Source organism: Eleutherodactylus coqui, chromosome 10 (genome assembly GCF_035609145.1).
Source record: "Eleutherodactylus coqui strain aEleCoq1 chromosome 10, aEleCoq1.hap1, whole genome shotgun sequence".
In the NCBI taxonomy this organism is placed as follows: domain Eukaryota; kingdom Metazoa; phylum Chordata; class Amphibia; order Anura; family Eleutherodactylidae; genus Eleutherodactylus; species Eleutherodactylus coqui.
The window spans coordinates 85,597,377-85,612,403 of NC_089846.1; the positions used below are offsets into that span (position 1 = coordinate 85,597,377).

General features: G+C 43.2%; 1 protein-coding gene across 1 annotated transcript in view; it reads left to right on the forward strand.

Annotated features, from left to right (window-relative positions):
- The window catches only part of XPNPEP2 (X-prolyl aminopeptidase 2), a 61,763-nt gene that overhangs the window by 23,903 nt on the left and 22,833 nt on the right, over positions 1-15,027 (forward strand). Inside the window, exons 8-13 of the mRNA XM_066581438.1 lie at positions 2,788-2,889; positions 9,303-9,384; positions 9,908-10,103; positions 12,073-12,162; positions 13,086-13,195; positions 14,751-14,828. Of these exons, the coding sequence (XP_066437535.1) occupies positions 2,788-2,889; positions 9,303-9,384; positions 9,908-10,103; positions 12,073-12,162; positions 13,086-13,195; positions 14,751-14,828 (658 nt within the window). The remainder of the gene's footprint in view (positions 1-2,787; positions 2,890-9,302; positions 9,385-9,907; positions 10,104-12,072; positions 12,163-13,085; positions 13,196-14,750; positions 14,829-15,027) is intronic.

A 15,027-nucleotide genomic window follows, 5' to 3' on the forward strand; every position in this document is an offset into this window, starting at 1 on the left:
AGTATTGGTGCCTGGTGTATTACTGGGGCCTGGTGTATTACTGGGGCCTGGTGTAGTACTGGGGCCTGGTGTAGTACTGGTGCCTGGTGTAGCACTGGTGCCAGGTGCAGTACTGGTGCCTGGTGTAGTCGTGGTGCCTGGTGTAGTACCGGTGTCTGGTGTAGCACTGGTGCCTGGTGCAGTACTGGTGCCAGGTGCAGTATTGTTGCACCAGGCACCAATATTGCACCAGGCACCAATACGGCACCAGGCACCAGTACTGCACCAGACACCAATACTGTACCAGGGACCAGTACTACACCAGGCACCAGTAGTAAACTCGGCCCCAATACTGCACCAGGCCCCAGTAATATACCTGGCACCAGTATTACACCTGGCACCAGTAGTACACCAGACACCAGTACTGCACTCAGTGCAGTACTGGTGCCTGGTGCATTACTGGTGCCTTGTGCAGTACTGGTGCCTGGTGCAGAATTGGTGCCTGGTGTAGTACTGATGCAGGCAGAAAGGAAGCTTGAAGAGACTCTCTCCCCATATTTTTGCCTGGTGTAGTATTGATGCCTATAGCAGTACTGTTGCCTAGTGTAGTATAGGTGCCTAGTGCAGTTTTGGTGCTCGGTGCAGTACTGTTGCCTAGTGCAGTATTGGTGCTCGGTGCAATACTGGTGCCTGGTGTTGTATTGGTGACTGGTGTAGTACTGGTGCCTAGTGCAGTACTGGTGCCTGGTGTAGTATTGATGCCTGGAGCAGTATTGATGTCTGGTGCAGTACTGGTGCCTTGTGTAGTACTGGTGCCTGGTGCAGTACTGGTGCCTGGTGCAGTACTGCTGCCTGGTGTAGTACTGCTGCCTGGTGCAGTACTGGGGCCAGGTACAATACTAGTGCCTGGTGCAGTATTGGTGCCTGGTGCAGTATTGGGGCCTGGTGTAGTACTGGGGCCTGGTGCAGTTTTGTTGCCTGGTGTAGTACTGGTGCCTGGTGCAGTTTTGTTGCCTGGTGCAGTACTCGTGTAGTACTGGGGCCTGGTGCAGTTTTGTTACCTGGTGCAGTATTGTTGCCTGGTGCAGTACTGGTGTAGTACTGGTGCCTGGTGTAGTACTGGTGTCTGGTGCAGTATTGGTGCCTGGTGTAGTATTGGTGTCTGGTGCAGTATTGGTGCCTGGTGTAGTAATGATGCCTGGTGTAGTATTGGTGCCTGCTGTAGTAATGATGCCTGGTGCAGTATTGGTGCCTTGTGTAGTACTGGTGCCTGGTTCAGTATTGGTGCCTGGGCAAGCACTGGTGCGTGGTCCAGCATTGATGCCTGGTGCAGTATTGGCGCCTGGTGTAGTACTGCTGCAGGCAGAAAGGAATCTCGAAGAGACTGTCACCATATTTTTGCCCCCTCTGGTGGCAGCATATGGTAGTGACAGACACGTTGATTACAGTGATATATCTGTTGTGTGGATCTGTGCAGGGGTTTGGGATAAACTTGTATTTTATCAGTAGCAGCAGGTACATAGAGGACTGTTTAGGCCGGATTCACACGACCAGGTCAGATTCAGAAGGCCTGCAGCATATTCCGTCTGTGAGCCTATCGGTGACCCTGTATTGCCTACCGGCACTTCACTGTATTGCGGATGGCCGCGGAGGCTTGCAGGCGGTTATGTGCAGTAATTTTTTTCCCTCTTTGTTTGTATTTCCTGTGCTCTCGGTTAGTGATGATGTTGGTACCTGCAGCCCATACACAACGTTACTTGTGTATGGGCTGCGGGGCGGACACCTTCATTGACATCAGTGGAGGCCATCTGTGTGGATTATGCAGTAAATAGAGCATGCTGCAATTTTTCTTTCGCTCATAGAATTCGCAATTCGTACCCGTGAGTGTGAAGGAAAAAATCGAAAATATGTGCCTTTCACTGCCTAGGTTTTATCAGGGAAAGTCCACGTGGACACCGATCGCAGGATCCGCAATACACATCCAGTCATGTGACACCAGCCTTAAAGTAGTCCTGGATATTCATGAGCTGCAGGCTAGCTCCACCCATCCCACCCTCCAGCCAAGAATTGACAGCTGTCTGAGCATAGAGAGAGATGCCAATCATTGGCTGGAGGGTGAGGTGGGTGTGGCTAGTTTGGAGCTCATGAATATGCAGGACTAGTTCTGGGTCTGACTGCTACTAACAAAATAGAAGTTTCTCCTAAACGTCTGTAACTTTTGGACTACAAAATTGTGACATCCAGGAGTCCTTAAAGAGGCTGCATGGACTGTGCATGGAGGCAGGTGGGGGAGGGGTCCTGAATTGGGTGGATGGGCTGTTTTTTCTCTAATGAATATGTAATAGGACGCTTTTAGCTCGATATTTGGTCCCCGTTTTGCAAACCGTAATACAGGGCTAATGTAAATCTGTGTATCTGCTCACTTGGCCGTATTTTCCACAGCCGTTTTTTTTTGTTGTTTTTTTTTTTAAATGCAGTAGGCCATGTTTTTGTATTATTTGTATACTTTTCTGTTGGGTAATAACGGATCAGTATTTGCCCAGTGGAAAGTAAAATATAAGGAACCAAATACTGATGAAACAGTGGTGAAATCCTGATGACGTGCGGTTGTGATGTCATCTGTGACACGTCCACAATAAGGATCCGTGTTACATATGTTTGACAATACGGCCTTGCAATGTAAAGTGAGGTCTGTATTCTGCCTCCCCCCTGTGATTTATAATGCGATGTTTGACAGATTTTCCCCAGTTTTCAGCATCACGAGGAGATATTTTGGTCATTCTCTCTGCTTTGTTCTCTCTTTTCCAGGCAGCACCTGGCAGGAAAAAGTGATCGACATCCGAAAACAAATGGAACAACATTCACAGAAGCCAACTGCGGTCCTGCTGTCAGCTCTGGAGGAAAGTGCATGTAGGTTCTGCCCTCAGGGAAGGAAATAATATCACCCTCTCGTTACACAGATGATGGAGTCCCTGCAGAGTGATTGTGTCATGTGTCTATAGACTCTACGGTCCCGGGACTTTACAGAATCTCTTGGGGTCTTCTTGGACCTCCTCTGCTTACTCTATTCCTCTGCTTACTCTATTCCTCTTGATTCCTCCAAGGTCCTTCCCAAATCAGTCCCATCCTATAAAGAGAGCGTAGAGTGTAGGAACCATCTAACACTCGTACAAGGCACACTGAAATGTTGTGAACTTTGTCCAGGTGTGAGGAAGTGTAGAGGGGGCTTCCTTTCTCTTTGGGGTCTTGTTGGATCAGTCAAGTTGTCGTCTGTGCCGATACTTTCACAAGTCCTGTGTTGGCTGATGGTGTTTCCGTCCTCCATCAGGTACTGCTGATTGATTTCAGCACCAAGAAGCGTCCAGGCAATAAATGGCTGATCATCCCATCCCCTGCACATGAGAAGACATGCTGGGATCTGTAGTTCTTGCACCAGGGAAACATGAAAATCACCAGGGTTCCGTAATAAAGTCTGTGCACTTGCTTCTCACTTCCCATTACACAGATCTTAGTAGCTATGATGTAGCAGAGCCGGAATTGTTATAGTTTCTCTTATGCACCTGGATGATTTTAACGTCTGAGTTCTGAAGTTTGAAACTGACAGGATTCGGACACATTAAAGTTTAGTAATTTGGTCTAATAGACATTGCAGACTTGCTGCTCCTTCACACGGGTGTAATTGCAATTTGCATGCTTCAGCACAACATATTTGCGCTATGAACAAGGTAGATTGGTGCATGTATCAATGCATTTTAATGTACTTTGTAAGCACAGAAGGCACGGATTTCTGTGCAAGGGACACAACCATTCTCCAATTTAAATGGCTGAGTTCTAGATGTGATATTTTTCCCTCAAAATTGTGCAACGTATAGCGTCTCTTATTGCATTGCGCGCACATCTGCACACCCCCCCCCCCCCTATAGACTGCTACACAAAAGTAGAGCATCCTGCGTTGTAGGGTTTTTTCTCTTTTTTAGTTTTTTTTTAATACAATTTATGGCCTTTTATTTGTTCTTTTTTTATTTTCTTCAATATTTAAAGCCTTGTCTAACATAGTAACACAGTATGTAAGGTTGAAAAAAGACATATGTCGATCCAGTTCAGCCTATTACCCCCAATATTTATCCAGAGAAAGGCAAAAAAAAACTGTGAGCTAAAAGCCAATTTTCTCCATTTAGGGGAAAATATTCCTTCCTAACTCCAATCTGGCAATCAGAATAATCCCCGAATCACCGACCCTTCCGAAGTTATTAATGATCTATATATATAAAGACGAAAGCCCTCACTGACTGACTGACTCACTGACTCACTGACTGACTCACTAACTCGCCACTAATTCTCCAACTTTCCGATGTCGTAGAAACATGAAATTTGACACGAGCATTGACTATGTCCAAAATAGAAAAAGTAAAGGAGTCCCAACTCGATTATTCAATTCTAGCGCAAAAAAATTAGCGTCCAAATTTTACGTACGTAATCTAATTCTCTCACTTCCCGATGTCGTAGAAACATGAAATTTGGCACGGGCATTGATTATGTCATAAATAGGAAAAGTTAATAGGTCCCAACTCGATTATTCAATTCTAAGCGCAAAAGAATTAGCGTCCAAATTCTACGTACAGAATCTAATTCTCTCACTTCCTGATGTCACAGAAACTTGAAACTTGGCACGAGCATTGATTATGTCATAAATAGGAAAAGCTAATGGGCCCCAACTCGATTATTCAATTCTAAGCACAAAAGAATTAGCGTCCAAATTTTCCGTACGTAATCTAATTCTCTCACTTCCCGATGTCGTAGAAAAATGAAACTTGGCACGAGCATTGATTATGTCATAAATAGGAAAAGCTAATGGGTCCCAACTTGATTACGTACGTAATCTAATTCTCTCACTTCCCAATGTTTTAAAAACTTGAAATTTGGCACGGGCATTGATTATGTCATAAATATGAAAAGCTAATGGGTCCCAACTCGATTATTCAATTCTAAGCGCAAAAGAATTAGCGTCCACATTTTACTTACGTAATTTAATTCTCTCACTTCCTGAAGTCATAGAAACATGAAATTTGGCACCTACATTGATTATGTCATAAAAAGGGAAAAGCTTATGGGTCCCAACTCGATTATTCAAATCTAGCACAAAAGAATTAGCGTCCAAATTTTATGTATGAATCTAATTCTCTCACTTCCCGATGTCATAAAAACTTGAAATTTGGCACAAGCATTGATTGTCATAAATAGGAAATGTTAATGGGTCCCAACTCGATTTTTTAATATAAAGCGCAAAAGAATTAGCGTCCAAATTATACATACGTAATCTAATTCTCTCACTTGAAATTTGGCACGAGCATTGATTATGTCATAAATAGGAAAAGCTAATGGGTCCCAACTTGATTATTCAATTCTAAGCGCAAAAGAATTAGCGTCGAAATTTTACGTACGGAATCTAATTCTCTCACTTCCTGATGTCATAGAAATTTGAAATTTGGCACGAGCATTGATTATGTCATAAATAGGAAAAGCTAATGGGTACCAACTTGATTATTCAATTCTAAGCGCAAAAGAATTAGCGTCCATATTTTACATACATAATCTAATTCTCTCACTTCCCAATGTCATAGAAATTTGAAATTTGGCACGGGCATTGATTATGTCATATATATGAAAAGTTAATGGGTCCCAACTCGATTATTCAATTCTAAGCGCCAAAGAATTAGAGTCCACATTTCACGTACGTAATCTACTTCTCTCACTTCCCGATGCCGTAGAAACATGAAATTTGGCACAATCATAGATTATTTCAAAAATAGGAAAAGTAAATGGGTCCCAACTTGATCATTCATTTCTAGCGCAGAAGAATTAGCGTCCAAATTTTATATACGGAATCTAATTCTCTCACTTCCCGATGTCGTAAAAACATGAAATTTGGCACAAGCATTGATTATGTCATAGTTAGGAAAAGCTAATGGGTCCCAACTTGATTATTCAATTCTAAGCACAAAAGAACTAGCGTCCAAATTTTATGTATGTAATCTAATTCTCTCACTTCCTGATGTCATAAAAATTTGAAATTTGGCATGAGCATTGATTATGTCATAAATAGGAAAAGCTAATGGGTCCCAACTCGATTATTCAATTCTAAGCACAAAAGAACTAGCGTCCAAATTTTACGTACAGAATCTAACTCTCTCACTTCCCGATGTCATAGAAACTTGAAATTTGGCACGAGCATTGATTATGTCATAAATAGGAAAAGCTGATGGGTCCCAACTCAATTATTCAATTCTAAGCGCAAAAGAATTAGCGTCCACATTTTCCGTATGTAATCTAATTCTCTCACTTCCTGATGTCATTTTATATAAAGGAAACGTTGCATGGTTATCTCCACGTGGTGCTTCCTGGGTAACGCAAAGAACCATGCAAAATGGTGAACATATTTTTTTCCTCTGTATCTCTAAAGTAACCACAACTTCATAAGATTTTCTGTGTGAACACCAGATAAACACCTGTACAAAATTAACTTTGGCAAAGCCGGGTATATCAGCTAGTTATAACATATAATATTGTATCGCTCAAGTAAGACATCCAGAACTCTCTTATACTCTTTTATCGAATTGAACATCACCACGCCCTCCGGCAGAGAGTTCCATAGTCTCACTGCTCTTACAGTAAAGAACCCCCTTCTATATTGGTGTAGAAACCTTCTTTTTTCTAGATGTAGAGAGCGCCCCCTTGTTACAGGAGCAGTACTCAGTGTAAATACATGATGGGAGGGCTCTCTGTATTGTCCCCTGATATATCTATACATAGTTATTAGAGCGCCCCCTTGCTACAGTCCTGGGTATAGATGATGGGAGAGATCTCTGTACTTACCCCTGATATGTTTATACATAGTTATCAGAGTGCCCCCTTGTTACAGTCCTGGGTATAAATAGATGATGGGAGAGATCTGTGTATTGTCCCCTGATTTATCTATACATAGTTATTAGAGCGCCCCCCTGTTACAGTCCTGGGTATAATAGATGATGGGAGTGATCTCTGTACTGACACCTGATATATCTATACATAGCTATTAGCGTGCCCCCTTGTTACAGTCCTGGGTATAAATAGATGATGGGAGGGATCTCTGTACTGACCCCTGATATATTTATACATAGTTATTAGAGTGCCCCCTTGTTACAGTCATGGGTATAAATAGGGGATGGGAGAGATCTCTGTACTGATCTCTGATATATTTATACATAGTTATCAGAGCGCCGCCTTGTTACAGTCCTGGGTATAATAGATGATGGGAGTGATCTCTGTACTGACACCTGATATATCTATACATAGTTATTAGCATGCCCCCTTGTTACAGTCCTGGGTATAAATAGATGATGGGAGAGATCTCTGTATTAATATCCTTACATAGTTTTGTATCATCTGCAAATATTGATATTTTACTGCACGGTCCTTCTACCAGGTCATAAATATATTAAAAAGAAAAAGTCTCGATACTGCCTCCTGTGGTACCCCACTAGTAACAGTAAACCCTCCAATAATGTCCCCTGTGGTACCCCACTAGTAACAGTAAACCCTCCAATACTGCCCCCTGTGGTACCCCACTAGTAACGGTGACCCAATCACAGTATGTACCATTTATAAACCCCCTCTGCTTTCTATCACTGACCAGTTAATCGCCCACTTACACACATTATCACCCAGACCAAGCATTCTTATTTTATATACCAACCTTTTATATGGCACAGTATCACATGCTTTGTAAGAGTCCAGATACACAAGATTCAATGACTCTCTGGTCCAGTCTATAATTTACCTCCTCATAGAAGCTGATCAAGTTGGTGTGACAGGAGCGATCTCTCATAAACCTGTGCTGATATGGAGTTATACAGCTATTTTCCTTGAGGTCCTCCAGGATGGCATCTCTTAGAAACCCTTCAAATATTTACCAGCCCCTAGTTTCCACTTTTTGACCCCTTTTTGAACATTGGCACCACATTGGTTATGCACCAATCTAATGGAACAGACCCAGTCACTATTAAAACAAGGGTCTGTCTATCACAGTATTCAATTCCCTTAGAACCTGGGAGTGTATGCTATCAGGACTCAATAATTTGTCTATTTTAATCCTTTTAAGCCGCCTCTGCACATCTTCCTGGGTGAGACTGGTGACATTTAGTGGAGAGTTTGCTTTATCACTCTGCATCTCATCTGACATTTCATTTTCCTCTGTGAATAACTGGAGAAAAAACTATTTAATATATTTGTTTTCTCCTCATCGCCCTCTACAATTTCTCCTACATTATTTATTAAAGGGCCAACACTTTCAGTATTAATTAATCTTTTTACTATTTATATAGTTGAAGAACAGTTTAGGGTTAGTTTTACTCTCCTTTGTAATAAGTCTTTCTTTCTCCATCTCAATGTATGAACCGCTCACAGTGAGTATTTAAAATAGTTTTAAACATTTCCCATTTATTATCTATACTCTTATTTTTTAGGACATTGTCCCAGTCAACATGGCAAGGGGAAAAAGATTTTTCAATGTTTTTCTGTAACAACATTTAGAAGCCTCTATCAGCAATGATTGCAGCATCTGCAGGGTTAAACAGTGTAGAGTAGTGATTAATTGAGCAAGTCCTCATCAGTTCACTAATTTTCTTTAAAAAAAAAATGTATATGTAGCAATCAAACAGTAAATATGTGCTCTGATTTATGGGGGATGGGGTAGTGATAACATGAAGCCCCTCCTCTGGGACTGGGAGAATGACAGGAGAATCACAGATCTTCTCTGCTGCGCTTGTCCAGCTCCCTCTCTCCTCTACACACACTGACTGAAATAACAGCTGTAAATTAAGTATTCCCAACCCCACTTCAAACAGCTGTAACTCCAGTTCTGTAAGGGCTACTGACACGCTTTTCGTGCACTGTTAAAGCCAAGAAGCCTAGCCCTTACAGAACTACAGCTGTTTAAAGTAGAACAAACTCTATTGATTCTAAAACTGTAATATGCTTTACCTGCAGAAAGAACAGAGCGCATCCTAACCTGCTGGGGGGCTAAAGCTTCCTTGTATAAGACTGGAAAAGTCATTTAAGATAATTTAGAGCTATGATATGAGTGACAGACTCAGTTCTGCTACACCTGTATGTACAATATCGTCCTCCGAACCGCCACAAAAGTGAAGGTTTATTTTGATAGGTGATAAGTCTCACTTTACCTCTCAAAAATCTGTTCTCTGCAGTAATCACACCCCACGTAGGGCCCTCCCAGAGACTCCCAGTATACGCCACCAAATATCATGTGACTCTCTTGTTTCCTGCAGGGCTTTTCAATCTCCGTGGACAGGATGTTCCAAATAATCCTTTCTTCTATTCATATTCGCTGCTGACCAACGATTCTATCAGGTAGTGATGTCACCGATTGTGATACATTATGAGACATTACAGATACATTGCACAATTACTATGATCATCGGGACCTTAAAGGGGTACTCCAGCCTGGAGAATTTCTCACCTATTGGGGGAGGTTTGACAGCTGGGACACCCACTGATCACCAGATGGGGGGACTGTGGTTCCCAATTTCCTCGGAGGAGTTTGAATGGAGCAACGGCAGAGCGTATGCTCTACCATTTCATCCAAGGTCTATGGCACTGATGGAAGCATCGGAGTGCAGCCCATTCTGGTGATCAATGGGGTCCTCACAGCAGAAAGGAGATAAATGGTTACAGCTAGAGTACACCTTTAACCACTTCAGTGGCAGGTTAAGGTAGTCTTCAGCACATTTCAACACTGATTTTTAGGAGATTTTCCAGCATGCCACTAAAAGGGTTAAGTGAAATCTCACTTCCTGCAAGACTAGATTCATCAAATATGTGTTTGACACCTTGGGTTATATTGTGAATTTTGAGTTATTCCTGTATCTTGCAGATTTTTCGTGAATGTCAGCCGGATCACCGACAGCGTACATACCTACTTAAATACTAACTGCCCGGCCTCGACATGTGTTCAGATCCTGGACTATGAAAAAGTGCGGGAAACTGTGACGGATTACGTGAAAGGGGAGGTGAAAGTATGGATAGGATCCAAATACACCAACTACGGGCTCTATGAAGTCATTCCAAAGGTAAATTATGAGTAATCCAGTGAAAACCGTCTTCTCAGATGTATTACATACATGTGAGCTTGGCCAGCCTTCGCCATGTATGTCCCATGCAGTCGCACAGGGTGCTGGACACCAGCTTGTAGAGGAAAAACAGGAGGATGTAGCCTAGAGGCGATCACCCCACTTAGGTCGGCCCAACCAGAAAATTTTCTTCCTCTGTTTAGTAGCATGCTCTGGAGCTATACGAATCATCCTCCTCCTGGCTCTGACTCCTTCCCTCTGATTTTCAATGCACTGCTGTCAGCTCATCAGCACCCCACATCACAATTACCTAGTTCTGCTACTGTATTTGTCTTATGAGCTTGGCTATGGGGCTGTATTTATGCACTAAGCTTGGTTCTGTTGCTACATTTTTGTACTGATATTGGTTCTGGTTCTCTATTTATGTTATGAACTTGGTTCTGGGGATATACCAATGAAATACTTCTGAATTTTCAAAACACCCCTGTGCTATCTGCATAGCCCGATAGTCATGACCCGGGTATAACGTAGTGGTCTCTACTGTGACCTACTCCCCCTCCACCCCTATTTTACCTTGAATATCCACAGACACCTACTTTGGATTGCATTTGGCCACAGCAGTCATATTTAACAAAACAAAACATAACATTAAACATATATAACATTTTTTACCCCATAAAAAAACCTGGGGAGAGATCCTTAGAGCCCCTAAAACTACTGCCGCCTCACCACAAAAACGGGAAATAGTTGTACCTGTTACCCGTCGCATATTAACCAACTCGGCCAACACGATTTCCCTACTCATGCCTCCCGCTGTAAGCTGACAGACTCAGGGGCCAACCACTCACCACTTAGCCTCTAGTCGCCGCCTCCCGCCCCCGAGGCTGGCTAGCCATAACCTGGCTAACCACTCCCACCATCTTTGCAGGGCACCGCCCTACCAAGCCCAGAGGCGACAGTCCTTGTATTAAACAATTAAAGGGGGAAGGTAGCTATCCACCCCCTGCTTCCCCCCACTACCAATTTCTGAAGACTCCAAGAAAACTCTGCCCCCCCCATGCCCGCTGCCATGACAAATCGTCCTAACAATCCCCCCCCCCCCCTTCTTTCCTTGGACGGGCAGGTCAGACTCTTCATAAGCTCCTCTGTCTCTTCCTGTTTCTCCTTCTCCTCCTGTTCCAGTAACTCCTACCCCCTTCCTTTGCACTGTTTCACTTTCCTATACTCGCCCCCCTTTCTCCTCCCAGCATTCCCCTCACCTATTAACCCCTTCCCTTCCCGTTAACCCTGTCATGCCTGCCTTTCTCCTTTTAGCCCTTCGGCTTCGGCAGTTCTTTATTTGTAAGTGGTTACGTAAAAAGCCAACTATCCTTTGACATGCTAAATAAACAGATTTAATGCACCATTGTTAAATCTGTATTTATGTTATGAGCTTAGTTCTACAGCTGTATTTATTTTATGAGCTTGGCTCTGGTACTGTATTTATGTTATTAGCTTAGATATGTGGATGTATTTATGTTGTGATTGATTCTGGTATTGTATTTATGTTATGAGCTTGGTTCTGGTACAGTATGTATTCACTAAGCTGTTCTGCTATGTGGATGCTCCTATCTGACTGCTTTCTGCACAAGGAGAATACAGGCAGACTGCCTATCAAATGTGCAGTATATATTTGTTTTTTTCTTATGATAGTGAGGCAGCAAAACACATTCTGCACAGGGTGCCACGTAATCTGAGGCCGACACCGCATGTCAGTCTGTGACCTCCACTGATATCCAAAATGAATGGCTTCTATAGAGAGTTCAGACCCCTTTGGTACAACCCAGATTTCTGCCAAAGTCTATGTATTGCTTCAGACCCATCATCTGCGAGATATAATGGGACCCTCTACAGTCAGGAGATTCACATAAAGAATTACAAATTTTATACAAATAATTGCACATTTTAATTCTTGACATTTTTTTCTAAGGGCAAACTTGTATCTGAGAATTATTCTCCAGTCATGATGACAAAATCCGTGAAAACAGAGAAAGAACAAGAATTATTAAAGCAATGTCATGTGAGTATAACGCCGCGGCGGGAGGAGTTTACTGCATGACATCTGCCATAGGGCAGTCATGGCTTATAGGAATGAGTACACGCAAGTGGCATCCAATACACGGACATTCACGGATGACGGGCACCAAAAGACCAACACAGTCCGAGAAGTGGAGGAGGCAACACATCTGGTGGATATAATGTAAAAGTCATCTCCAACTGACAGTAGATGCAAGGGGGCATTTCAATTATTCATTGTTTGTCTGTCTCAGGTATACAAAAGCTGCAATTGTGGAGTATGCGCCAAAATGGCAACTTTTTGGTATTTTACCAAGAGTAGGGTCTGACATCAAGGGGTGTGGCCATACTTGGCTCGCAACACTTACTATAATGTATGCCAGAAACTGGTATACATTATAGCAGAGATCTATGCCAGTTCAGGTAGGTTTCCACCTGGCATATGGAGGTGCCACTGAATGAAACTAATGTACCCCGGTGCAGAGTATGTTTAGACCGGTTTATAAACCATCAGTCTAAGTGCATATGCCCCAATATGTCCTGAGCCCACCTGTGCCAGCAGTGAAGGTTTTATTCCAGCGCCAATAGGGGGCCAAGTCTTCATCCCCCTGCTCTATATATTCCCCTGGCTGCTGGTTTTATGAGATTACTGGCTCTAAAACCAGGATGCAAACCAGTAACTTAAAGGGTTTGTCCAGGAATAGAAAAACATGGCTGTTTCTTTCAATAAACAGCACCAGCAAGGTGTGCAGGTTGTGTGTGGTACTGCAGCTCAACCCCATGTATTACAATAGAGCTGTGCTGTAATACCAGACACATCCTGTGGAGTGGGGTGGCGCTGTTTCTGGAAGAAAGCAGCCATCTCTTTCTCATGGACAACTGCTTTAATCCTTCCTTTTTTTTTACTTTCTATTTCTTCCATCTTAGATTCGGGACGCTGTGGCGGTCGTCGAATATTTAGTTTGGCTGGAGAAAAATGTCCCGAAGGATGTGGTGACTGAATTAAGTGGAGCAGATTATGTTGACCAGCTGCGAGCGTAAGTGTTTCCGATAATGGGGGAGAGAGTGGCAAGAAGGGTGTGTGGCTAAGAAGAGTCTTGTAATGCGCCAAATTTATAGAAGACTTGTATCTGGGAATTACAAGTTATGGCTGTGCAGCCCCGTACAACACTATGGGGGAGATGGGAGCGTGTTGTACTCAATACAAAAGAATGGGAAATCTAAGACAGCAGTCAAGCAAATTCCTTGGTTGGCCTCTATTCACATCCTGCATGACTGTTACGCAATTGTTGTAAGTGGCGCCATATTTGCACCAACAGGCAACGTTTATTAAACATCTGTGTTACTGGACAGATTTATCCTGCTATGTATGTGAACGACTGGCATATGAAAGACACACTATCTTTTGTACCAGAATTTGTGGTTTTTACCTTTTCTTGCCTCTTTTGAAAAGTGATGATAAAAGGGGTGTGGTTATGAGGGTGGGGCCTCACACAGCCTATCAGATTTACCATAATTTATGCCAGAAACGTGTGTAAATTATAGTGTTTTTCTGTTTAGGCGCACAAGAAGCCGGAGATGTGCCTACTATATTAAGAGGTATTTGCCACTTAACTCGCGCATCTTTAATCCTGCACCCTGCTTATTAAGGCTGGTGCATGAAACGCTAGTCGTAACCAGTTTCTGACTGTCCGTAGACTATAAACCTCAAGGTGGCGCATGTCTGTAAGAGCCCATTCACAGAGGCATGCAACTCATATAGGACAGCACACAATCTCCGTGTGCTGTCCGATACCTGCGGGCACTGGACATCGTACGTCCATTTTCAGTCCTTGAGACGGGCCAGAATAGGACTTGCTGCGATTGTTCTCACATGGACCATTGGTCGGTGTGAAAAGTCACATATGAAAAGCTTCATTGCCTATAATGTGTCCGTGCGCTGTTCGTGAAATACACAGACCGCACACGGATGGATAGCACACCCATGTCAAAAGGCCCTTAAGGAAAGTGGGTAAAACTTCTCGTCAGGAAGTGGAAAGAAATGTGCCCTATAGAGTTAGAAGTAAAGCGCCCCTTTATGGTTGCCTGTGGAAATGCCGTGTACTGCAACCCTCTTGCACCTTCATGCAATAGTTAAAGATGGTATCCTCTGTTCATATGTCCTACTAGGGCAATGTCATCGAGCGGGGTCCACCACTCAGGACCCTCGCCATGACCGAAGTAGATAGCCACACTATAAGAGCAGCTTCCATCAAGGGGCGCCATCCTTGTAGTTACAGGATGCTCATCAAGTGAATGGCCATCCTGTGATACTACAGTATCCTCAGCAGGAAACCTCCAGGATTGCTTGCAGCAAAATCAGCCGTCTAACAGCGGTGTCGGGAGCGGAACGTGGGGCAATCAGCGGTTTGCCCTAAACCTCATGTTCTTAAAGGAGTATGTTGGTATAACCCCCTTAGGTCCCATAAGATGTAAAGAGACAACATTTGGTTTTCTATTACTCTGCTGCTGAATGGTCACCCGTCCTCTCCCTCCAGAGGAAAGTCACGGCGCCCACAGATCATAAAATGTTTTGCCCTTTCTGCATTTTAGGAAACAAGCGCATTTTAGAGGACCGAGTTTCAGCACTATTTCCGCAGGAGGCCTCAATGCAGCTCTACCGCACTACAGGTAACAGCAGGAAAGGCTGATACTTTGGGTCATCATCGTTATTGTCATTGTTATTAGTAGTAGGTTTAATTTTTTTTAGGAATTTTTATCAGAAAACTGTTTACTTTTACCAAAAATTTTAAATGCATATTTTTGGGGTTTTGGGGGGTTCTTCTCTCTTATGGCCGTCCATGTGAAAATGTATTCCGATATATCAGTT